Raw genomic sequence first — 25,974 nt, 5'->3', positions numbered from 1 at the left:
TAAAAGCTTTAGAAGATGCTTAAGAATGTTTACATTTTGTACACACCATAAACCAATTTCAACTGAGAGAGAGAGAGGTGTCTTTTCCTTTCATATGTTGTTCAAATTGAATTCACTAAGCACTGGAAGTCCCACCATCCCAGCCTAGTGCATGTTATTATTCTGTGAACCAACCGTGAAGATGGTATTATTTCATGTAAGACTCTCTCAGCAGAGTCAACTAATGCCACTAACTTTTATGCTAAATGCCATTTATACATTTATTTTCTGCAAAAGGGTGCGTGTGGCATCTAAATATTGCATTTTGTGCCTTTTGTAAGTTCTGCCTAGCTTTATTTTCTAAGTACATTGCATTTAAACTTTCTTCAGCTGAAATCCTAATATTAACATGAAAATGCCTTTGCTAAATAATATTAAAATGCATTTCTAAATGTTGTGAAATCTGCAAGAAGAATGTATTACAAGAATCTGCAAGAGTATTACAAAAAAAAATACACAAGAATAAGAACATATTATGGACAGGATCTGGAAGGTATTTGGGAACAGATTTTGATGACTTCATTGCTTTTCAAATTAACCTTGATCGGGAGGGGGAAAAGCATCTCAAGGGATACACATGATGCTAATGATATATGACAACAGCATCATCTATAACTAAAATATGAATGAAGGAAGGGGTGCACTTCAGGTCTATTCATTCATGTGATTTAGGGTGAAATCTTCCTCCTATCTTACTTACGCTAGTGCAGAGACATACACATGAAAACCAATTTCCAAATGAAAACCAATTTCTCAGTTCTTTTGGCACGGGCAAAAATAAATATTTTGTACAGTTGTCCCTTTACAAAATTTTACTCCTTTGATTCTAGAGACCAGACTTATATGTAACTTCAGCTTCTGCAGTTAAGGACAAATGTAAACGTCTTTTTCTACAATACAATTTTCTGTACTGTCCTGAACCTAAGCATACCCGGAGGCAAGTCCTGATAGTGCACACAGTCCCAAGGGCAACACCAGAGAGTAGTCAGACAGACCAAATGGTCAAAACCTGGTCCAGGTATGATATAACAAGCAAGGTCAAACTCCTGCCTCCAGGGTTGGGACCTGGGGTTCGTCCCGAATTCACAGGCCGGTGGAGTTCCTGAAGCAGCCAAGCTGTGCTCCATCGATGGAGAAAGTTGAGCAGACACAGAGTCTCTGTCTTGCTTCCCTTCTATCCTTCGCAAGCTTGATTGATGCACCTTGATCGATTGTTCCAGCTGAGTAGCTGTGTCTCTCCACTTAACAAAGCGGGTGGCCCTCACCTTCCCTGAGCCTAATCTAGCTGAGGGACCACAATATCCTAATGAGTCCCATGATCTCCACCTGGCCCCTGGTGAGCTGGGCTGTGTTCCTTTACCTGCCTCAGCCTCCTGGAGTGCACTTCTCCCTGCTCCTGACACCTCAGAGCTTTCCATGTCTGTGAAGATGGAGAAACCTCTGGTTCTGATGATGTGTTCCCTCCTCTGTCTCCCCTGTACTGTTGGCTGGCCCTGCAAGGTCCTCTGATGTCCTGGGAGTTCCTCCTAAGTCCCCAACCTCCACTTCCTCATATTCAGCTAGTCCTGGTGTGTACCAGTTGTGACTACACCCCTCACCATGATCTTCTTCCCTTTCCTCTATGTCATTGCCAATTCATGGCATGTTCTTAGAATGTCATACGCACTCTTCTTACTACAAGCATACTAGCATATCTTTTAAACATTTTTGCTAACTGAATACTTATTCCATTCCTAAACCTGTTCACTGGTATTGACATTCTGCAGCATAGACATAATGTCATGATTTGTGGCATTAATAGTTAGTTAAACACAATGTGTGCTGGACCCGGGGGTAACCCATGAAACACGGTCCAGGACCGGTCCAGAATCCAAAGGTTCCGCTGGGAGTCAGTCTGACAGGGCCAAGGCAGGACACGAGGCAGGAAACCAGGCAAGGACAGGTACAGGATCTCAGGCAGGATTTAGCATACAGCAGTGTTGCTCCCGCAACCTGTGGCGGGGTCCGACAGCCTTTTATCTTTGTCAGAGTAGCGGCCGGTCCTGATCCTCTGACGACTCACCTCCCTGTTTTGCCCGAAGGTGAGCACTCCTCCTGCAAGTACTCAGGTCTCTCCTTCTCTCAGACCTTAGTCTTTGCAGCTTGGGAGACATCAGTGAGTTACTAGACCCAGAGGCCGCCTCAGCCTCCCCTGACCCAACCAGTAGTAGTGCAGCTGTAAGTGATGGCCCAGGTGAAGGCAACTAGGTAATCCCCGCATCTGGAGCCAGGGCAAGGTCAGGCCCCTGACTTGGCCCAGCTGGTGTTTGTTGCAGGGGAACCTGTGCAGACTGGGACTCTCCAGGATCAGGCCCCAGACTTGGTTCAGATGATGCCTGAGGAAAAGGATCCAGTGCAGACTGAGTCTCCTCTGGTTCCGAATCCAAGCCCGAGTCCCAGGCCATCACACAATGTGATGATAAATTAGGACCTTTGTACTCGCAGGAGGAGTGCTCGCCTTCGGGCAAAACAGGGAGGTGAGTCGTCGGAGGATCAGGACCGGCCGCATCTGTGGCTTCTTTGGGAGCCTGCAGACACTCGTCTGTGCAATAAGCCAAGGTTTGGTTTAGCATGATGTGTTAAACAAGCACTAAGCTAACTGCATAAATGGTGTAACTTTTTAAACACTTAAAAACAGTTAATTTTTCTTATTTAAAAAAGTTTTTGGGTGTGGGTTGACTTGCAGTCTGTTGATGTCGTAATGAGTTAAGTGCCGTAGATCGCTTACCTTTTTTCTGTACTGCCTGTAGCATTTTAAAAATATTTTGCTTCAGTTTTGCAATAAAAAACCATTAACTTGATGGAAAAAAGTGTCTTATTGCTGACCGTCATTTGATATGTGATGGGGGGAAATGGCTCATAGTCTCAAAATATCTCAAATGCCTCATAGTCTTTATTTTTTGTATGTTTTCCTTTAAAAAGAATTAGTGTGGACAACAATATCAGTAACTAAAAATTCATTTTTAAAAATCTGATGTTGACATCCTCTTCTTGCTAAGAATAAAGAGTATATATGAGATTTACATATAAAAATGAGATGTACAACTATGCTATGCATTTCCACTCAGTAGTAAGCCCATTGAATTGAATGGTACCTACTCCTATCTAAGTGTAACAGAGGTTTTTCCTGAACTGAGAATGAGGCTGCAAGTTGTGTGGAACTCTAAAGAGGCGTACTACTTAATATAAAAGTGCTGGCATTATTGTAATTTATAGCACACTCCTGTACATTTCTATTCTGAAGCAAGCCTCCTGGGACTTACTCCCAGATAACTGTAACTGGGGTTGTCATGAAATGACACTGAATTTTATTTTTTGTAGTTCCTAGGACTTAATACATTTTTTAAAAAATCAGCCTGTCAATAAGTTACATTAATCTTGTTTACAGTTATCTTTCTGTTTTCTCCCTTTTCTCTCTCTTTTTCCTCTCCTACCCCAAAGCTACTTAAAGAGATAGCACGGAAACGCCGAAGTATTCGTTTGGGGAGGGAAGCAGATTTAAAGCCATATATTGCAGCACACTTTGAAGTTCTTCCTACTGAGTTCACCCTGGGGGATAAGAAACAGTATGGTGGTTTTGAAAACAAGCAGCTCCAAAACGGCCAAGAATATGTCGTCTTTATTTTAGCTGTTATGGAACACTCGGAATCTGTAAGTTGACTGCAAGTTTTATGTTGTTCCTAAAAATGTATCTCTCCAATGCCTCCATAGCATTCGAGCAAACGCTTGACATTTCTGTTCCTTTCATAATATTAATTGCATATTGTGGGAAGTGGTGCTTTGCCTTCACTTATTTGAATGACCTCCAGTTTTGGATAAGTCTCTCTACATAAAAGTAAATATCCTTTTCACATACCCAGCAATGTGGATAAGTTCAGTGCTCAATTGCCCAGTGACTAAATTGCCTTATGAATTGCCTTTATGACAATATGCACATACCAGATATATGTGATTGCTTCCACCCTCACCCTTCCTTGCACACATGCAGGGCTGGATTTAGCTTTGATGAGGCCCTAAGCTACTGAAGGTAATGGGGCCCTTTATATGTCCAGCTGTCATTTGTCAACAACAAATTGTTGCTGATTTTTGGGTTGAATATATGCTATATGGTAATTTATGGACCTAATAGGTATCTAAAGCCATTTGCACTTAACAAAATCGCCAGTCCATGCAGAATGTAGGCACCCTATATATAGAAATGAGCAAACCAGTGATATTTTAGGGAGCGGGCTAGCAGGCGGGGCCCATTACTTACATCATAGGAGCCTACACAACACAAAACAAAACACTGTTGCTGTATGTAGGTTTTATTTTATTTATTTTTTATCTTATAGTTCGGAAATGTACATCCACGTTTTTTCCCTTTAAGTTTTTTAGGGGCCCCCAAGAGAGTGGGGCCCTAAGGTTGTTTAGCTTATACGTAAATCTGGCACTGCACATATGTATGTAAAAGGTTAACGGTTATGCATTATCAGGGGATTCAACAGGATTTTCTGCGTTCAGTAAACTGTCTGTAGGCTGGAGCTTCTGAAACACTTGCAAAAGGGCAGACACATCTGCATAAAATTTGCATAGATTTGTGTCTTATGCAAATTTCTGCCCTCTTTTGCAGATGTAGTGGAGGGCCTCAGAACAAATTGGGGAACACACATGTAATAAAATGTATGAGAGACAGAACAGGTGAAGCTTTCCCCATAATTTTATTGCCATAGTAGAAATGGCTTATGCTGTTGAATTTCTGCCTGTTCCACAACTGTTAAAGACACAAGAACCCCATTTCCACACACACACACACACACACACACACACACACACACACAGTGCAAATGCAAAACCATAGCCTGGGCTAAATGGAAGCTGCATTAAACACAAAGAGACTTACTTCTGAGTAGGCATGTATACCATTGTACTGTAAGTTAACTACACAGTGCCTTCTTATTGAGTGCCTGGTTTTAGCTCTTGTACAGCAAAAGATACGTCTCAACCTCTTTGCAAAGTTTTCACATTTTGCATTTGCTGTGTGATTGGGGTTGGATCCTTTGACATCCACTTGCACTTATTGCATTTTAGTACTTGCACAAAATAAGTTACAATATGACCTTGAACCCACTGCAGGAAAGATGCATCCTCGTTGCTAGGGGGGAATGAAGATAAAACTAGAGAGATTCCAAGGACCAGAAAATGAGGCAGAAGCAGGGGACCTGCACTAAAGGGAGGGCAAAACAGCAGATCTTTAGAACCCCAGGGATTCTTATCACTTTCCAAACAACTCACTCATCAATCACAGCTCTGACTTCACTCATTAGTTAAACACCCTGAAAGGCAGAAGAAGCCATATTGCAGAAATCGCTTCGAATGGAAGTTGCAAGCTTTGTTTCATAACTTCCTTTCAAGGAGGGCTAGAGACTTGGGGTTTTTTAAAAATAAAAAAATGAAAGCTCAGAGTGTGGGTACGCTGGTGGTTGTGTGCCAAGCACATGCGTATCACCTGTTCCAGGTGTTTATGACCCTTGGCGGGTGCCAAGGAGACCAAACTGCACATTGACTTGGCTCACATTTCTGGGTATGTTGAATCACTATCAACATCTTAACCATCACTGTTCATATCCTGTGCAAGTCATAAGGTTTGCTTCTTGAAATCTCTGATCGGTGTTACTGAGGCGTGAGCTTCGCAGTGGAGTCTTATCATGCCTCTGAAAGAAGGCTTTTCTTGCCGCGAGACATATTGCTCAGTCAGTGGTGCTCATTGCCAAACATCTTTGGAAAAGAGGGAACTAATCAAGGACATGCACAGCTAGTTTCTTTAATTATAGTAATTTGCCACTGACTTTATCAGTGAAATGTAGCAGAGTTGGAAAATAATGTAACAAAAAGGAGAATTCCTGAGGTGATCTAAATAATGAGTTGTGCTTTCCCTCTTATGCAATCCATCTCTTTCTTATGTCCCTTTTATGCTTGAGCTGTTTTAACTGCATGTAATACAGTTTTAAAAAATAATTAAGCACAAATGGAAAGAGGATTGTGGGAAGGTGTAGCAGCAGACATTAACATTTTTACATACAAGTGTCTTCCTAATTGGCTCTTAAACCTGTCATGTGTGTGTGCTGGGCTGAGCCTATTGAGATTAATTAATTCTAGTCAAAGACTTGTTTCCTGGTGGGGTTTTTTTCTGTGAGTTTTGTCTAAGTGCAAGAGGGGCTTTTGTTTAGTCTACTTTTATGCTTATACAGTGCACTTATTTGGTGTCCCTTTTCTACTTTTATCTTGAAACTGGCCCAAAGCTTTGAATAAAAGCTTTGAGTGTGAAATAGAGAAAGCCCAATACACCCAGCTTCAGTTGATAAAAACCTATTTTTTAGAGTATTTTGGAAAAATGGTACTGTACTGTTAAATACGAATCTTATTTCCCTCTAGACCATGTATGCAACCAGCCCATATTCTGAAACGGTTGTATCAGTGGATCTTAACCCCCAGCCAATTACAGATGAAGAAGAAGGCTTGATTTGGGTTGTAGGACCAGTTCTTGCAGTTGTGTTTATCATCTGTATTGTTATAGCTATACTCCTTTACAAAAGGTAAGTTTACAAAATAGTTTATAGTTTAGATATGTTAGTCATTCCTGGGGTAGAAAGAAATGTGATTCCTTTTACAGATGCCTTTCTGTTCAGTTTCATCAGTTACGGATACCTTTCTCATCCGAGCTGTTATGTCTCGGATACGCAAAATCCTTCTATTACAAGCCTTGGTTTTTCAGGTGCATTTGGCTGCGTATAGACTTCTGAGAGGCCTAGAAGTCTTTCCTAGATCTCTGTAGAGATGCAAAATAAAAATAGGAAGCAATAATTTCACAAGGTTGATTTGCCCCATTGGCAGTGTAACCCTTCTGTTAGAACCAAAGGCTAGGTGAGAAAGTTTAGGGATTGTTTTCTTTCTACCATGTCTACTGAAAATGTGATACACCAGCTTATCTGGGCAAAAGCTTCCATGCACACACATCATTCAAGAGGTAGCAAGAACTAAAGTATTTCCTCAAATGCAAAGAATGGAACCATACTATAAATAACTGGTAGTTTAATAAAACTCAACCAGTGGATACTGTCCAGTTCTAAGGAAACTTTACCCCAAAGTCTAGGTTCGCAGCTAAATATGTATGTTTTGAATGAGTTTTATTCACCATTCTGGGGATGAACTTAATTCCAAATACTGTGTCCTATTTTCCTAGTGACCTGCAAGTGGTGGGCATTGCTCTTGTTAGGATACAGTTGGTCAATTCACAGCAACAATCCAATATCCTGATGCCCAGCCATAAACCACAATAAATAAATTCAGCAAAGATGCTAGGAAGATGACCGCATGCTAAATGTGCTCAAGATTCAGGTAGCTGTGTTGGTCTGACACAGTTGAAATAAATTTAAAAATTTAAAAAATTGTCCAGTAGCACCTTAGAGACCAACTAAGTTTGTTCTGGGTATAAGCTTTCGTGCGCTTATACGAAAGCTTATATGCAGAACAAACTTAGTTGGTCTCTAAGGTGCTACTAGACAAATTTTAAAAATATGCTCAGTTCCTGGTGCAGAAAAAGAGTAGCAGTAGCTCCTCTTTTCAGAAGTCAGATCAGGCAAAGATGTATCCACCAGCTTTTTCACAAAAGGTAGTTGATAACAACTACAGCAACTCTCCAGCCCCCAAGCCTGTCCTGTTAGGCTCCACCCATAAGATTTCTCTTCTCCTACCAGCTGGGCTTCAGAATCTTTCCACCCATATTCCAGAATCATCCAAAGTTAAGGCAACTAGTCCCAGCCCAGTATGCAATGATGTTGAAAAATGGAGTGTTTTTATTTGTTGTTTTATTATGGATTTTTGTAAGCCACCCCGAAAGCTGGTGTTGAAAGGGGGCATATAAATGTTTTAGTAATACTGATAAATTTGCAAAATAAATAATTTCTTTCTCTGATACTTGTGGCATTGCTGTAAGTACTACAAGTACAATTCAGCCATGCAAATCTAGTCCTTTGTAAGCCTGCTTGGAAGTAAGTTACACTGTGTTTGGCGAAGGCGAAGCTTGCTCCCATGTAATCCGGTATAGATTTGCAGCCGTCCTGTACTGTACCTACATTTCAAAAATATCTGCATCTAAATTGGCATCAAATATGCAGATAAAGTGTTCATGCATTCAGTTCTGCAGGCCATGTTTGAGTCATACTACTAAGTGAATGCATTTTCCTAAGTGTTTCCACCAACCTCTCCCTTTGTCACTTAATGATGAGTCAAGCGATAACCATACAATACCTCCAGTTTAAAGCACTAAATGAACTTGAATGGTGGGAACCTGGCAACATCCCCTGGCCTTAGCCAAGCTGGCAGAAAGAGAGAAAATTCACCAAGGAGAAGGCAACAAGCTCCAGTACTTCTGGCAAACAGATGTTTATGGAGCTGAATGTGGTTTTTTGGAGAAGTCTCCTTCACCAGGAGCTGTAGACAAAACACAATTTTAAAAGAACGGTAATGCTTAAGGGACAATATTGTTATTAATGCAACAAAACATGCAAAACCACATAAACCAGCACATATAACTATGCACTCAAACAATTCTCCTCAAGAAGGTAATTGTGCATTTTAACAAAAAGCAGGAACCTTATGAGACTGGAGCGTGTCTCCTTTATGTTTTGCTTAGCTAGGCAAACACAGATAGTTGTTTTTTCACCCCTGAAAGATAACCGAAAGAGATGGAGCTCTTCTCTGGAAATGGCAGACCCACCTCAGCTTTTGAGAATCATAGCAAAACTAGAAGCTGTTGTGAAGTTTGCTGCAGTCTAGAAATCAAGTTGCAAATCTGTGCTTTGTGGTTCATCCAAGGTGCAGTGGGAGAGGGACAACAGTTGGTTGACATGGTGTAACGAGAAATAATTTTAATACGTCCATATTTTGCAAATGTGTTCTATATGCACTAGTACTACTTTCTAGTGGTGAAAAAGTTTATCACAAGATTTCGGACAATATTGTTAAGCACAAAGAACGTCTGAGCTGTGGAAACTTCTAGTATCAACATTGAAGGGTTTATCTTCCTTTGAACTAGAGAAAGCACTGAAGGTTTAGGCTGGCTTTGTAATATTTGCTTTATTTACCCAAATATATAAGCAGAGCACAGAGAGGTAAATAGAGCCACAACCACTAGATGGAAATTCTCAAGAGTTCTGGAGGGAAGAAATGTCAGTTAGTGTTATGAAACTTATTTTTAAAATGTAACTGGATTGGGCCTGAGAAATCAATTATTTCGAACCAAGACATTAATTTTGACAAGTGATGTGCGTATTTCAGAGCTTTGTTTAATTCCTTTTATTTATCTACTTAGTATATTTATATAATGCTGTTCAATAACATTTTTTTCTCCATTAGCTATCTTCTATCATAATTAGAGTAACATTTGTAGAAGGAACTCATATACAGTAGTGTACAGTTAATTTCCTTTAATAGGATTTTCTTGGTTTTGCGTACATCAGGCGTATGGCAGTTACATGTGATATTGTGTGAATTCCTTTCTGCAAGGTGAGAAAGGAATGAGCTATAAAATCAGACATATACCAAGATCGCAATGATCACTTCCATCTTCCTTCAACTGTGGCATGTGCAGGGAGGAAAAGATTGAGATAATTTAATCAAGGGGAGAGTTTTTAAATGCATATCAAGTAAACCACACTCACCCTTGCAGTGGAAGGATCTAAAATCAGTATAGCTTGAAATCAGCATGTTGAGCCAAAACATGAATGATTCGGGGGCCGAGCAGCTAGTTACAGCTCTGCATGTATTGCAGTACAAACAGATTAGTATGTATACCACCTAGATATTCTCAGCAGGTGGGGAAATTAGTGTTTTGTGTTTCTTATTTTTTAAGAGGCAAGATGATTTTAAAAGCAAAGACTTGGTGGATGGCAGTGTAGCTTTTTGATTGCAGTCATCAAAAATGTTCATAAAAATTATTTAGCATCTGATATTAACATACAAGGTGGAAAAAGAGGCAAAGGGACTTAGATGTGCATTTTTAGATGGTGGAGATTTTAAGCTATCTCACAGGTAAAGGTAAAGGACCCCTGACAGTTAAGTCCAGTCTGGGGTCGTGGCCTTCATCTAGCTTTACTGGCCGAGGGAGCCGACGTTTGTCTGCAGACAGTTTTTCCGGGTCATGTGGCCAGCATGACCAAGCTGCTTCTGGCAAAACCAGAGCAGCACACAGAAATGCCGTTTACCTTCCCGCCAGAGCGGTAACTATTTCTCTACTTGCACTTTGACGTGCTTTCAAACTGCTAGGTTGGCAGGAGTTGAGACTGAGCCACAGGAGCTCACCCTGTTGCGGGGATTCGAACCGCCAACCTTCTGATCGGCAAGCCCTAGACTCAGTGGTTTAGACCACAGCGCACCCGCGTCCCTAATCTCACTGGTGCAGTTAGGTAATTATAGACTCTGGGCTCACTGATCTTTTCGGACGGCATTAGCACTTAACTTCAAAATGTGGTAAGCCAAACCTGCTGTGAGTGAGCACCTGCACCAAAGTTCGACCCTGATTGGCACAACTGAACTACCTCCTGCGGCATACATTTGCTCTGCTAGTTTATCCTATTCTCACAGTTCATAATATCATCATAATCATAATATTTATTCTAATCAATTCATCTCTCTTAAAGCATGGGTGGAGAACTGTTTCCAGTCAGAAGGCCAGATGCTTAGCTCTCCCCACTCCTGTGGGCAATTGTGTAAGGAGGATGGGACTACCTGCCTGTCAATCAGCTGATGTTTCCATGACATCAAGTGAAGCATTTTGCTGTGCTCATGTAGTTTGAAATCAGACTGCAGTGACAAAAGCACAGGGCTCTGCAAAGTTAATCTGTGGTGCCTGCAAAGCCCTGTCTATTTACCTGTGTGGTTGGGTTTCATGCCACATGGGGAAAATGAGAAGGGTTTGCAGGCACCGCTGATCGTTGGTGCCTGCAAACCTTGCTTTCAGCAGAGATGGATGGCAGCTAACAGATTGAGGTTGAATCCTGACAAGACAGAAGTACTCTTTTTGGGGGACAGGAGGCGGGCAGGTGTGGAGGATTCCCTGGTCCTGAATGGGGTAACTGTGCCCCTGAAGGACCAGGTGCACAGCCTGGGAGTCATTTTGGACTCACAGCTGTCCATGGAGGCACAGGTCAAATCTGTGTCCAGGGCAGCTGTTTACCAGCTCCATCTGGTACGTAGGCTGAGACCCTATCTGCCTGCGGACTGTCTCGCCAGAGTGGTGCATGCTCTGGTTATCTCCCGCTTGGACTACTGCAATGCGCTCTACGTGGGGCTACCTTTGAAGGTGACTAGGAAACTACAACTAATCCAGAATGCGGCAGCTAGACTGGTGACTGGGGGCGGCCGCCGGGACCATATAACACCGGTCTTGAAAGACCTACATTGGCTCCCAGTACGTTTCCGAGCACAATTCAAAGTGTTGGTGTTGACCTTTAAAGCCCTAAACGGCCTCGGTCCAGTATACCTGAAGGAGCGTCTCCACCCCCATCATTCTGCCCGGACGCTGAGGTCCAGCGCCGAGGGCCTTCTGGCGGTTCCCTCATTGCGAGAAGCAAAGCTACAGGGAACCAGGCAGACGGCCTTCTCGGTAGTGGCGCCCGCCCTGTGGAACGCCCTTCCAGCAGATGTCAAAGCGATAAACAACTACCTGACATTCAGAAGACATCTTAAGGCAGCCCTGTTCAGGGAAGTTTTTAACGTGTGATATTTTACTGTATTTTCGGTTTTTATGGAAGACGCCCAGAGTGGCTGGGGAGGCCCAGCCAGATGGGCGGGGTATAAATAATAAATTATTATTATTATTATTATTATTATTATTATTATTATTATTATTATGAGCTGCATCTTCACCTGCTCCATACTTGATGTCACATATTGCATCAGGTGTGGGGCAGGTGGGCATGACTTGGGAAAGTGGCAATGGAAGCTGAATTGAGACCTCTTCAGGACCTAATTCAGCTCACAGGCCAGGGTTTCCACACTGCTCCTACATACCCTCCAACACGATGTGACCCAAATAAGGGACCCATCTTCCGGGTCCAAAATCCCCTGAGAGTCACATGATCCACACAAGATTGTGGACCCAGGAAAGGTGGTTTTGGGGGGCACGAAGCCCTCGAATGTGTATTTTGTGGTGTCATACAAGATCCCAGACCCGGGGAAAATGCTTTTGTGGGGGAGTTGAGATCTTGACCTAAAATTGCATGAGAGCAACCTGCCCAAAATGACTGCCCTACTCTTGCAGGGAAAAATGGGATGTCCTGGTTTTTGGGGAGCAGTTGACGGCTATGCTACTGAGGTGATTAGTGGTTGTTTTGGAATCTTTGCTACCAAGAGATGTGAAAGCAGAATTTAAAAAATAAAAAGTGTAAAAGGCTGTATTTTTATAAATGCAGCTCAGATTTTGTAATTTTTTTGAAATAATGCATTTGTTGGACATATATATAATATATATATCCAAAGATTCAGTTGTCGCTCCCCCGAAAGTAATATCTTTCCAAGTAAGATATTTTAACGACCTGTATGTTTCAATAGATCATTGTTTTCAATGATGATTTTTTTCTATGTTTTTAGCTGTTTCTATTTTATTTGTAAGCCGCCTTGAGTCCCTGTCAGGGAAAAAGGCAAGATATAAATAAATAGAATAATAATAGACTTTCAGTATCTCCTACCTCCTGATATGCTGTATATTGTGGCCTTGGTTTTTTCCCAGAGATGCCTTAAGAAAAGAATGCCTTTGATACAACCTCTGTCTCAAGCAAAACTTATCCAAATGTTGCTTAAGTTTCTTCAGCCATGAAGTACTTCCTTTGAATGTACCCTGTGCCCCCATATTTTTCTATGATTCGAAAATTTTTCATGTTTTCATGGGCTGTTACATTCTGCATCCTAATTGCAAACACCGTTTTCTATTGTCGCGGTAATTCTTTTGCCATTGGCCGACTAACATTTAACCTTTTCCCCTCCATTTCCGCTGCATAATAATGGAGCAGTAAACCTGACAGGTGAGAAGTGAAGAACAATTGCTCTCCGACTGGGGAAACCTAGAAAACCAATCTACACAAAATCTCTCTGTAGGACAGTGCAGGTTTTGCATGTGAGAGATCCCAGGTGAATTACCCAATCATCTTCTGATGGGGCTTTCTCATGCCTGAAACCCTGGAGAATTGGTCCCAGTCATTGTAGATAGAAATACAAAGCTAGATACACATAGAAACATAGGAAGCTGCCTCATTGGTCCACCTAGCTCAGTACTGGGATTGGTAGCAGTTCACCAGGGATTCAGGCAGAATTCTCTCCCAGGCCTACCTGGAGATACCTGGAATTGAACTGAAGACCTTTATATACAAAGCAGATGCTCTACCACTGAGCCACAACCCTTCCTAAATTGTCTTATGCAATATGATTCACCGTATTTTTCGCTCTATAGGACGCACTGGACGATAAGACGCACCTAGTTTGTGGGGGAGGAAACAAGAAGAAAAAAATTCTGAACCCCAGAAGCCAGAACAGCAAGAGGGATCTGGCTTCTGGGATAGCCTCTTGCTGTTCTGGCTTCAGGGACAGCCTGTGAAGCCTCCGCAGAGCAGCGGGGTGAAGGCACCCTGCTGCCCTGCGGAGGCTTTGCGCAGCCATCCCCAAGCTAGAACAGGGAGACGGAGTGCTTCGCAGTGCTCTGTCTCCCTGTTCTGGCTTTGGGCCTAGCCGCGCAGCCTGCATCCGCTCCATAAGACGCACACACATTTTCCCTTTCTTTTTAGAAGGGAAAAAGTACGTCCTATGGAGCGAAAAATACGGTAGCTTTCTATTTTCCTAACCTGGTTGGTTTATTATACATAACGTTTGCCAATCTAAATAAATATGGCCGGGTACATAGGAAGTGACGATGCCTTAAAACAGCTTTCAATACTGAATGTTTCCCTTTTTGGGGGATACTACTGTCAACTCTCTGTAATATTTCATGTTGGCCTTCTCTATCATAGAATAAATTTTGCAAGAATTGTTGGCTTACTTCCAAAATGGTGCTATTCAGGAAGCACAGCTGCAGAGGAACTGGCCGGTTATTGACTATCAACCTCCTTTAGTTGGGAGGTGCTACTGAAGAAGGAGCTCTTTCTTTTCTATAAATAATCCTAGGAAAACCCCAGTTTTACTGTAATGATGACTTTAGCTACTACATGCATGAAGATTTCCCACTCCATAAATCATATTAATTCCAAACAATATGGGACAGATTCAGCTGACTAGTCCTGCCTGCAGAAGCCCTCAGAAGGAGCTGAAGCTGGGGCAATAGGGCTTCCTTGCATCTCCTCCTCTTATGCACCCCCTAATTGTCTCTGTGGGTGCCAAGAAAACCCCTATATAGTTGCATACAGGGGAAGAAGAGGTCAGATCATTCCATCAGGCTAGCAGAAAATGCTTGCACTGACGGAGCGATTCACTTAGCAGTCCATTGAACTCCTCCCCCAGCTTACTCTCTTTAAAATGTTGCATTTTTTAAATGAATCCCACAGAATGTAGTATTCCCACTGCATTTTAAAATATGGAGACGGAGGGAAAAGGACAGCAGGAAATATATCTCTTTGTAAATGGTGAATGTAACTTCTTAATGACGGTGCTCACTTTGTCCATGTAGGAAAAGGGCAGAGACGGACTCTAGAAAGAGCAGCATACCCAACAACAAGGAGATTCCTTCCCATCACCCCACAGATCCAGTAGAGCTACGGCGCCTTAATTTTCAGACTCCAGGTAAGATGCAAAACTTCCTCTTTCTCTTTTTGAGTTACGAAAACTCTTCAGTATTTGTCTGTGATCTGACAATGTTTGTAGGATAAAAATGAGATGGAGAAGGCTTAATTATTTAAGAGGTCACCAACATGGTTAGACGTGTGGGAACACTTAATAATAATAATAATATTTTTTATTTATACCCTGCCCTCCCTGGCCAGAGTCGGGCTCAGGGTGGCTAAGACCAGCAAAATTACAGTAAAAACATAATGGGGGGGGGGAGACACAATTTAAAATACAGGTTAAAATGCAATTTAAAATGCAGCCTCATTTTAAAAGTAGCCCATAGATCAAAACCATAAAAACCATAAAGGGAGGGAAACATAAGGGTCAGACTGAGTCCAAACCAAAGGCCAGATGGAACAGCTCTGTCTTTCAGGCCCTGCGGAAAGATGTCAAGTCCCGCAGAGCCCTAGTCTCTTGTGACAGAGCGTTCCACCAAGTTGGAGCCAGTACTGAAAAGGCCCTAGCCCTAGTTGAGACCAATCTGACCACCTTAACTTGAAGTGAGTGAATGCTGTGGGTGCCACACTCTGGCGATTTCTGTTCCCCTTCCACTTTATCAACCAGAGAGAGAGAGAATAAGAAGAAGTGTGTATGCATGCACTTATTTCACTTCTTTTGGGATCTGGGCATAAGTTGGTTCTAGTAGAAAGGCACATCAAACCAAAAGAAGAAGTAGGAAAGAGAGTCACTCTTCCAAATTCCTCCTTCAGCTCTGTGTACTTTTCAGTGGCATAAACCATCACTATCCTTACCACCTCATGGTCATGGGGGCATTGAGTGGAGTGGGGCGAGGGGGTGTGTCAGACAGGAGAAGACATGGGCACCATTGTGCCCATGGTCACCACATTGGCAATTCTTGGATTGATTGATTGATTGATTAATTAAATTTATATACCACCTATTACAGGGCTTTTTACAACATAAAAATAAAAACACACAATACATAACATAATAGCAGAAAGAAAGAAAAAAAGAACGCCAAACCATCGCAACACATTTAGATTGTTTAATAAGCCAGAGGACTTGATGAAGATGAATGTTTTCACTGGTGCCTGAATATCTGTAAAGAAGGCGCCAAGTGAGCCTTCCTGGGAGAGCATTCCACAAATGGGGAGCCACCACGGAAAAGGCCTGTTCTCATGTTGCCACTCTCCTGGCGGAGCACAGAAACATGGGCAATTTTATGTTGTTCTGGGTCAGTTCATATGGGGATATGCGGTACTTGAGGTATTGCAGTCCTGAGCTGTTTAAGGCTTTATAGGTCAAACCAAGCACTTTGAATTAGGCCCAGAAACTAAATGGGAGTCAGTGTAGTTGGACCAGGATTGCTATATGTTCAAACTGTATTTCCCTGGGGAGCAAACCTGGCCATTGAATTCCACCCCAACTGAAGTTTCGAAACCATCTTCAGAGGCAGCCCCATGTTTAACAAATTACAGTAATCTTACCTAGAGTTTACCAGAGCATAGGCAACAGAGGTTAGGCTTTTTGCTGTTAGATGTGGCTGCAGCTGTGCCACCAGCTGAAGCCAACGGAAGGCATTCTATGCCCCTGAGGCCACCTAAGCTTCAGGTGACAGCAATCAATCCAGGAGTAGCCCCTAGCTTAAAATCCTCTTGAGATGTAAACCTGATTAGTTTTAGCCATGGTGTATGTAGTGTCAATGAAATGTGTAATGTACAGGACCAGCTAAAAATATTACAAAACATGAGAAGAGGAAATGGTTGACAAAGTGTGTTTGATTAAGGGGTTGGCTATGTTTGCCTTCATTGGCCTCTACATAGAAATACAGTGGTACCTTGGTTTAAGAACAGCTTAGTTTATGAACAACTTGGATTAAGAACTCTGCAAACCCGGAAGTAGATGTTTTGGTTTGTGAACTTTGCCTCGGAAGCAGAACATGTTCCGCTTCCTGTTGAGTGTGTTCCATTTGTAAATTGAGTCTATGGGAAAGCATGCCTTGGTTTAAGAATGCTTTGGTTTAAGAACGGACTTCCAGAATGGATTAAGTTCATAAACCAAGGTACTACTGTAGCTTCCTGACCACATATTGTAAGTAATGCCTCTGTACTTGCTAATCAATGTTAAGATTTAAATATATCATGCTCTTACAAGAACTCTGCTTTTACTTAGTTCTTTTTCTAAGGGTCAGTTCACTTATGCATGTTCCTCACTCCATGGTTGCAACGTTGAACGATAACTTGCCTATGTGTAACAACCATAAGAGATCAAATCCCACAGGCAGGGCTTTCATGTCACATTACATCAAATCAAACACTGTACTTCTGAATGGAAGCAGTTTTCATATTCAGTGGGGAGTCACTGAAGGAAAGAGGTCCAGAGATTTAAAGTCATGTGTGAATTCGCCATAAGAGTAATAGTTAAGAAGAAAGTCATGGGAATAATTTTACCTTTTGCGACATCTTTAAGTAGTTCAGCAGCATTTTCAGAAGAGCTATTGTCCTGCCTGTATGGTTTGATTCTGTATACCTCTGTGTTTCTTTTGTTTGGCACCACCAAATAATTTCAGCGGGAAAAGACAGAGAAGTTAAGAGTTAAGGGCCTGATCCATAGTGTCTGTGGTAGCAGAAGGGCACACAATTATACAAGCAAGAGCATTCACATGCCACACACACAAGGTCACGCTAGGTTAAATAATTCAGATTTCATTGCAGTGCCTTGTTAAGTGCAAAGGTATAATTTCTCACTTCTGCCTCAAATATATATTAAAAGAATCAGAATAAGCTTTCTCTCCCTTCCCCTCTTTTTTCTGATCTATAGGTTACTAGCTTTCTTTAACACTTTCCACACCCATTGAGAATATGAAAGAGCAGTGAAAACATGTCAAATGAAGAGCACAGAGGGAAAGGAGTCAAGATCGCAACACATTCTTCTCTAGAAAGTGTTGCAAGTTCCTAAGGAGATTTCAGAGGGGAGGCTGGACTGACGACAGCTTTACACTGTAGTAATTCTTTCACCCTCTCTCACCTTTATTCCATGATGATTTTCAAGCTAGCAGTGAACCTAACACAATAACTACACTTCTTCCCTTCTCCTCCTTACAAAACCAACAGAATACACTGCAGTTCAGTGCCCCTGATTGCACAAAATGCTCAGCCCAAACTATGGCTTAACACAAAAGAGCAAACATGCAGGGTCCTGGTGTGAACATCATAGCTGCTGCTGCTGCGCTTGTCTGAAGGAGAGGAAATGTGTACATTGCAGAGACACTTTTTCTTGGCTTCTCTTAGTCTTCCATAGTAGATCAAAATAGATCAGAAATACGTTGCTGTATTTCATTGTGTTCAAATTATGCCTATGTGGGTCTATTCATACCAGACAGCAAATAATGCAATATTTATAGGTTCCTAATCCCTGGGCTGATACCACATTTTAGTGTAAACTGATCCCTGTCTTCAGATCTGTGCTTTAAAAATAAGTATCACGAGAAACATCTTTTGTCTTTCATCCTCATGAATGTTTGTTTGAAACTGGCATACATTATAATTACCCTAGTGTGGCTCTTGTGTGAAAATGGTATTTAAGAGTTGGGGGGGGATTTTTAAAAAAATGAAATAAAAAAGGTTCTGGACATGGAGACTTGAATATGCTTGTGCAGTGCTTTTTTTCAAGAAAAAAAATGGTGGCCATACTCACCATGAAGTACCACCAGGAAAAAAGCACTGTGTATAAGTAATAAATTATTATTATTATTGCTGTATGCAGGCCATAATAATAAAACAATGCATCATCATAATAAAACAGTGCCTGCTGGGCATGATTGGGGGGGGGGGCAAGCTTTTGCAGTGGGAGGCATCTAAGTGGAGATGCTTCCTTCACCCCTCACCTCATTTGAATGCCTCCTCCTCCAGTGTGGTGTAGTGGTTAAGAGCGGTAGTCTCGTAATCTGGGGAACCAGGTTCGCATCTCCGCTCCTCCGCATGCAGCTGCTGGGTGACCTAGGGCCATTCACACTTCTCTGAAGTCTCTCAGCCCCACTCACCTCACAGAGGTTTGTTGTGGGGGAGGAAGGGAAAGGAGATTGTTAGCCGCTTTGAGACTCCTTAGGGTAGTGATAAAGCGGGATATCAAATCCAAACTCTTCTTCTTCTTCTCAAATGCTGATCAGAAAAGGGTAGAAGGTTGCAACACACACACACATTTTTTCTTGCAAAGACAGTCTGTTTCTCTCCGCCCAGCCCATCCCCTTGATGCTAATGTTTCCCAAAAGGCACACAGCTGGGTGCTGCAGCAGCTATTGCTCCTCCAGTCCCCGTAGGTGTGCAGGGCAGAACACAATCTCCTCCTCTGAGAATTGCGTGCCCCTGGCCCCCTAGGCAGGTTCTCCCACAAGGATGCCCAGCAGAGATCCCGCCCCCAGGGGATCTCTCCAGGAAGAGATGGGTGGCAAAGCAAGCTTGAAGCACCAGGCATGGTCCCTCGGCAGAAACAGGCACAAACTGTTGGGATGCTTCCAAGGGAACAAGGGCAATTTGCAAGCCCTCAGCTGGCTCCAGCCCACCGGCCGACTGCCGGGTGAACTTCAGTCCTTGGATCAGCATGTAACTGCAACTCGAGCTTCAGAAGCCTTCAGAAGCTGAGCACGCAAGCCAGCAGAGAATAAAACTCTTTGCAACAGAAGGGCAGAGAGAGGCTGTGTAAAGCATATTTACAAGCAGTTTATTCAGCATCAGGACAAAGGGGGGGAAAATGTCTTCTCCCTTTCGTGTCCAAGAGCAAGCAGCAGAAGCAAAAGCTATACACAAACGGAAGTTCCCAGCAAGCTGTGCTGGAGTGTAAACAGACAAGTGACATACAACAATCTACACATCTGTTCTTAAGGTGGAACGGAATATTGTAACACAAACCACTGGCGCCCCTCTGTACCCTTCATGCACCCGCACAACACTCTCCCCTCCCTCCCTCCCTCGCTTCCCACAGCCCAGTGAGCTGAGCCTGGCAAATCCCCTCAGAGCCTGCCTTACCAGAGTGGCTCCCTCCTCTTCTCCCTCACCTAGTGGGGAAATGTGTAGCCCCACAACAAGCGGGAAGGGGAAGGGAAGGGAGAGTATATAGTTATTTCCAAAGCTCGCCCTGTGATCTGCTCAGCTTTCCCTCTCTCTGTTCTTGTCACCCAGGTTCAGTTCCTCCTCCCTGAATATCCAGCAAATGCATCCATTCGTAGTTATATTTATTAATTTATTTTCCCCCTAGAAAATAAGGTGCCAGCATGTACTGGCAGAAAAGGAAAAGGAAAAAAAGCACTGTGCTTGTGAGGCATTCTAAGCAAGGAATACAGTGGTACCTCGGTTGTCAAACACAATCCGTTCCGGAAGACTGTTCCACTTCTTTTTTTTTTTTAAAGACAAGTTTTATTAAATCAAAAGTATTCCAAGGTGCCTCCAAACTGACATCCACAAGGTGACAGTCCAAGAGTCTGAAGCAAGAAATTAGTCATTTTAAGCAAACAGTGAAAAGGGTAGTAATGGTTTAAGTCACATTTTGTTTTGTTTTTGTGGCTGCCTTTTTGACATAAAAGTCTTCCACAAACACACATGACTTTTTTTTGAAATTCACCCAGACTCTACCATGCTAATCCCTTAGGCGGTTTGTGCTTATTCTTCCCTTTGGTCCGCTTTGACTTGAGCTTCTTCCTCTGCCTGGGATTCATCCATACTGGATACTGTCCATGTTCATCCAGAAGGGGTTTTGGGTTTCTTTTTGAATCCATGTCCATCTTACTCCCTTCCTCCTGATCCTCCTTCTTTATGACTTTCTCAGCAGGAAGGACAGTTGCTATCTCTTTCACCTCATCCATTAGAACATCAGCCTTTGTTTTGAGGATGTTCTGCAATCTGGCAAGCTCCTTGGGGGCATTTTTCTTTCTCTTCTCTGCTCGCATCTTTCGCTTCCATTTACTCCTCAAGCTTTTTGCCATGTTTTTGTTTACTTCTGATCACGCGGAGCTCTCCTGTCCCCTGCAGACTGTTCCACTTCTGAAACGTTCGACAACCGAGGCACAATGGGCAGTCATCAAATTCCACTGAGAAAATGGAGGAATGCAGCTCGGAAGCCATTCAACTTCCAGGGAGCGTTCAAAAACGGAAGCATTCACTTCTGGGTTTTCGGGGCTTGGGTTCCAAATCATTTGGCTTCCGAGACGCTCGGAAACTGAGGTTCCACTGTATTTTCTTCCTGAGCACATGTGAAACTGTGCATTGACAACATTAAATGCACAAAAAAAAACTCATGCCATTTCAACTGCAAACCTTTCGCTAGTTGCTCTGTTAAAGTGAAATGTCTCCCGTGAGCAGAAATTAGATTATTATTTTTTAAATAATAATTTTAAAAGCCTTTAAGGAAAATACACACATCGCCAGTTAGAAATAAGTTTTCCGCAAGAGTCTGATTCCTGTTCAGTTTTACTGAGCTATAACACTATAACAAATATAACACTCCATATCAGTGGTTGTCTTAGTCTGCCTTTCAAAGTGTGAATGTAAAGGCATGTGTTCCTAAATCACAGAAGACCATGGCAGGGAGCTATAGCAGATCAGAGCTTTCCCATGTGTGTGTTTTCTTTGAAGTGTTTACCAGGAGATGTTGGTGTACACTCAGCGAACACATCTGTAGTATAAAGTGTGAATCAGACTTTAGGATGTGTTTGCTCTCTTAGTTAAGTATCAGTGGGAGGTGAGCAAATGTGAATATTTAGCTCTCAGCACTAAGATGCAGTAGATCTTTCATGCATCTCTGGGCTGAATTTTGCCAGCTTTCACTGCTGTGCCTTTGTACTGCTGTGTGTAGCATTCTTCCTTTATATTAATTGTAAAATTGGCATGCTGTCAAGGGGAAAAAGAAGGCATGGTTTACTTTTTTGTAGGGTTTGAATATCACTGTAAAAAAATAAATTATTATTTATTTGACCTCTAGGCCTCCTTCCAAATATAAATGTATTTTCAAAGTGTCATTTACAACATTTTGAAACACAATGTAAAAATTCTAATTTAAATAGTAAAACTTGAAAGAGCAGCAGAACTGTTTCCTTTCAAGCCAGCCATCCCATCCTAAAATTTAAAATTCTAATTAACAACCATGGAAGCAACCTACAGAAACAAAGACAATGACTTACCCTCCTGTTTAAAATCAGACTAACATAAACAAACCAGCTTCAGGGCCCTCTTAAAATGAATCTAATCAGGTTCCAGGGGACTAATTTCCCTAGATAGGACCCACCACCGAGAAGGCCCAGTTTCTCCTGCCTTTTGTGCTGACTTCCCTTACAGAAGATCATAAGCATGTCTAACAGATCTTAATGCTGAGGTTGGTCCATATGGGTATAGGTAGTATTTTAAGTAACTTGGTTCCAAACAGTTTAGGATTCAAAGATCAAAACCAGTGCTACTTTGCTCAGAAGCAAATAGCTGCCAGTGCGTTGCTTTACTAGCATGTGGCAAATCTTCCCATCTGTTTTGTCTACATACGGGTTAATACAAGATACTTCTATGACACATATAATTATGTAAATGTGTCCATTAAATAATCTTCTTTGTATTTTGCACAGTATTTTGAGTTAACATGGTCTAATGATGTATGGACAGAGTGGAATTCAACTAAATTTTACTAAATGCAATCCTTTCATTTCAGTAAGTGTATTTTGAGTAAAACATAGTTGAATACCACCCACAGTCCATGACTGTCAGTTGAAAGCCCATCCATACGCCAATGATGTCTTTGGCATTTATGTGTCCCCATAACTTGTTGCCCGTCCTGTCCCCCCCAAAAAAAACCCCTCCTATAAACTGTAAACTGAACAGATATCATCTGTGAGTAGCAATGTGGGAGAATATCACCTGACAGCAGTAAAAAAAAACTTTTTAAAAAAACTTGTACGGTGATAATTATTTCCTTTTACGAGATTACTATGAAACATTATTGAAATGCAGTTAGTTTGCATTAGCTATGAAATTAAGAAAGCTACACTCTAGTAATAACCAGATGGTTAATCCTGGAAGTTGCTGGGTTTTATATCCCTTCTGTTTAAAAAAAAGAGAGAGAAAGATTTTATGCCACCTTTTGATGAGCCTCAAATGTTTAACTGCAGAAGATGCTGATAAATATAAATAGCAGTATCTGTTGGGACAAGTGCTCCTTTCAGCATAGATGCATCAGTATGAACAGCTAAATCCACCTGAAAAAGGGCTTGATAAGTTGAGGAGTCTTGATGTTAAAAATCTGATTTAAATAACGCTTCCATGCCATATGGAAAGCTATTTCTCCTGTCGGCTGACCCTCAGATTCAGAGCTGTATGTTCATATGTTAGAGTTGCCTTGTATTTCTACCTATTCCTGCCAGTACTAAATGTCCACAGATAGACTGTGCATGTGAAATGATCCGTTTGTCTTTGTGTAAACTGACTGAATATGATGGTCTTCTACTGCTACTAATTTCTTTCCCGTTTCCAACTGGCTTTACTTTTTACAGCTTTGAGCAGTAATTCAGTCCCCTACGCTTCCCTGATTGGCTCTGTGTCCTCTCTCTCTAGCCAAACTACCACTCAGTCCTTATATGATAATAACTCTCTCCCACGATTCGCTCGAAAAGGTCTAAACATCTTTGTCTCTATTATTTTCTCTGTTCAATCACTGTTTTAGATGTTCCATCATTCAACTTCCATTTCTGAACAAGCCTAGCATTTTCTTGTGCCTTTCCCCATTATTATTATTTCCCCCCCTCTTCCTTTTCATCTGGGTGCTCGATCTGGATCAAATAAATTTGACGGCTACTTTAAAAGAAAACCAGCTTAATTGTTGCACATGATGAAAATGGGAGATAGCAAATCACATTCATATAAAGAAAAATATTAGAGCTTTATCTTCCAAAAAGTAGTTTCCTCAATTTATGGGGTCATCTTCTGATTTACTTGACCTTAAAAGTATAAGCATGCAGACCACACATTGCAAAGAACTACTGTGTATGCAATTGCTTGGGCTATACAATTATTCAGTACTATTCTCTATGCCACAAAACAAGATTTGAATGTTACGCTGCTGGTCCTTCCTATGGACTTTATTAAGCTAAATAAAAAATGTAGCAAAAAATCATTTTATGAATGATGTATACTGTTATTTTCTGCTCATGTCATGTAAAGCTGTGCTGCAGTGATTGCAAGCTAGCTTTCTTAAAGCACACCCTTCAAACGAGTGCCGGAAAACCCTGAAAACATGGCTTCCAGTTTGAGCTCCTCGCTTCAGTTACCATGGTTTTGTTCTATAATTTCAACACATCATGGGGTTTGCTAGTGTAACAATTTATAGCCGACTATGTGTCTCCCTGCAACAAGCTTTTTATTATTATTCTTGGCATGATTAAAATTAACATAAATAATAACCAAACACATTGTGGGTGGGTGGAAAACCATCCATATTAATGAACCAAAAAGAAATATCCACTGAGAGTGTGGACTTGCTAAAATTTTCAGCTGACAGATCATGCTAGTTGACCCCACATTACCTCTCTCCTCTGTCTTTCCCTCCCTCTGTCTTTCCCTTCCACTAGTCCTATCCTTCCCTCTGTCTCTTTCCCATCCCTTCCCTAAACCTTGTCTGCATTCACTATTTTTCCATTGGTAGACAAAGATGTTTACACCTGAAGTAGATTGTAGGTAATTTCTGGGGGTTGATAAAGGGACTTGGGGTTGAGATCTTTTCTCAGATGTACTAGGGTAAGCCAGATGTTTGCGTTCAGCTGAACTGACTCCCCACAACCCCTGCCTCTACAATCTGCTACTAGTGAAAACATTTTTGAAGCTCAAAATGTCTGATGTCTAATCTTGTCTTTATTGACTGTTGTCTGTAAGCAGCAGTGCATGGTACTCTGGCAATCCATAACTGCATGTGAATGTCCTAAACTTTATAAAATATTTTTCAAAAAAAAATAATCATTAGATTTCCCCCTGTCTTATTTAGTCATGAGATTAAAACCATCATTTTCTATTGAGATTAAAACCATCATTTTCTAAGCATCAAACTATCCATTTATTTATTTTGTTATAAATAAATTCCCACTCCATCCCTTTCTTTCCTTTTTTTTTTACTTTTGCAATTATTTTTTGCAGGATCAAGTGTCTCTGGTTACCCTGGTAACCCACATTCTTCAAGTTAGTTTCCCTCATAAATCACTTTATTTTCTGTCAGTACTATTCTTTCCGTTTAGGCTTCTTTGAATGGCTTTTCCCTCCCCCCAGTCCACCTTTTGTTCACCTAAGTCCAACACAGTTTCCATTTCATTCAGCGCAAGGAAAAGGGTTTGATATGACATTAAGAGTCATTACTCAAAGCAGAAGTCAGCTTCAGGTCTAACTGTCTCATTTCCCCCCACCTAGCTAACCTCATTAAGTCTTGGCATAATAACTTTTTTTTCTTTTCTTTTAACACTAGGAATGTTAGCTTTGGGAATATGCTTGGTGGTTTTTATTTTAAATTTTTAGTAATTTGGCTTCAAAGCTCATCTCTCCAGAGCATGTCTTGCTTTGAGTGACTAAACTACCTGCCTGCTTCTGTCACCTTACAACATCCTTACTTATTACACATTGATAGCCATTCTGAACTGCTGTGTTTTCTAAGTCTGGGTTGCAAACCCTCTGTTTTATTGTGTGGGTTTTTTACATGCCGTTGTCATTTCTTTTTTCCTGAACAGGTATGGCTAGCCATCCACCAATACCTATTTCAGAACTTGCGGATCACATCGAAAGGCTGAAGGCTAATGACAACCTCAAGTTTTCCCAAGAATATGAGGTAATGCCCCAGTTCCCTAGAGGCAGGAATCACTTATCATCTGGGTTATTGTAGACACGTTAATAAACCAGCTTCACTGTATGTTGTCCCTGGTAGCCTCATTGGAACATTTCCAAGCAAGTAAGGCTGCAGTCCTAAACAGGCTTACTGGTTCTCTCTCTCTCTCTCTCTCTCTCTCTCTCTCTCTCTCTCTCTCTCTCTTCATTCTTTCTTTCTCTTTCTTTCTCCTTCTTTCTTTCTCTTTCTTTC

At 41.7% G+C, this 25,974-nt stretch overlaps 1 protein-coding gene and 1 pseudogene across 29 annotated transcripts in view; one reads left to right on the top strand and one right to left on the bottom strand.

The window, feature by feature from the left end:
* PTPRD (protein tyrosine phosphatase receptor type D) overlaps positions 1–25,974 on the top strand; it is a 1,185,728-nt gene that overhangs the window by 1,062,573 nt on the left and 97,181 nt on the right. For 15 of the 28 annotated variants that reach the window (XM_081176033.1, XM_081176022.1, XM_081176025.1 and 12 more), the window contains 6 exons: positions 3,520–3,729; positions 6,493–6,653; positions 13,125–13,139; positions 14,771–14,883; positions 23,414–23,533; positions 25,628–25,725. In XM_081176033.1, the coding sequence (XP_081032159.1) occupies positions 3,520–3,729; positions 6,493–6,653; positions 13,125–13,139; positions 14,771–14,883; positions 23,414–23,533; positions 25,628–25,725 (717 nt within the window). The remainder of the gene's footprint in view (positions 1–3,519; positions 3,730–6,492; positions 6,654–13,124; positions 13,140–14,770; positions 14,884–23,413; positions 23,534–25,627; positions 25,726–25,974) is intronic. The other 13 variants (XM_081176034.1, XM_081176032.1, XM_081176031.1 and 10 more) reach the window with 3 other exon arrangements.
* On the bottom strand, positions 20,400–20,907 carry LOC308576980 (protein LLP homolog pseudogene; annotated as a pseudogene). The gene has a single exon. The product of its transcript is annotated as a protein LLP homolog pseudogene (transcript).

This window comes from Podarcis bocagei, assembly GCF_964188305.1.
Source record: "Podarcis bocagei genome assembly, chromosome: 17".
Lineage (NCBI taxonomy): Eukaryota > Metazoa > Chordata > Lepidosauria > Squamata > Lacertidae > Podarcis > Podarcis bocagei.
The sequence above is the reverse complement of the archived record's forward strand: the minus strand, read 5'-3'. Positions and strand labels throughout refer to the sequence as shown.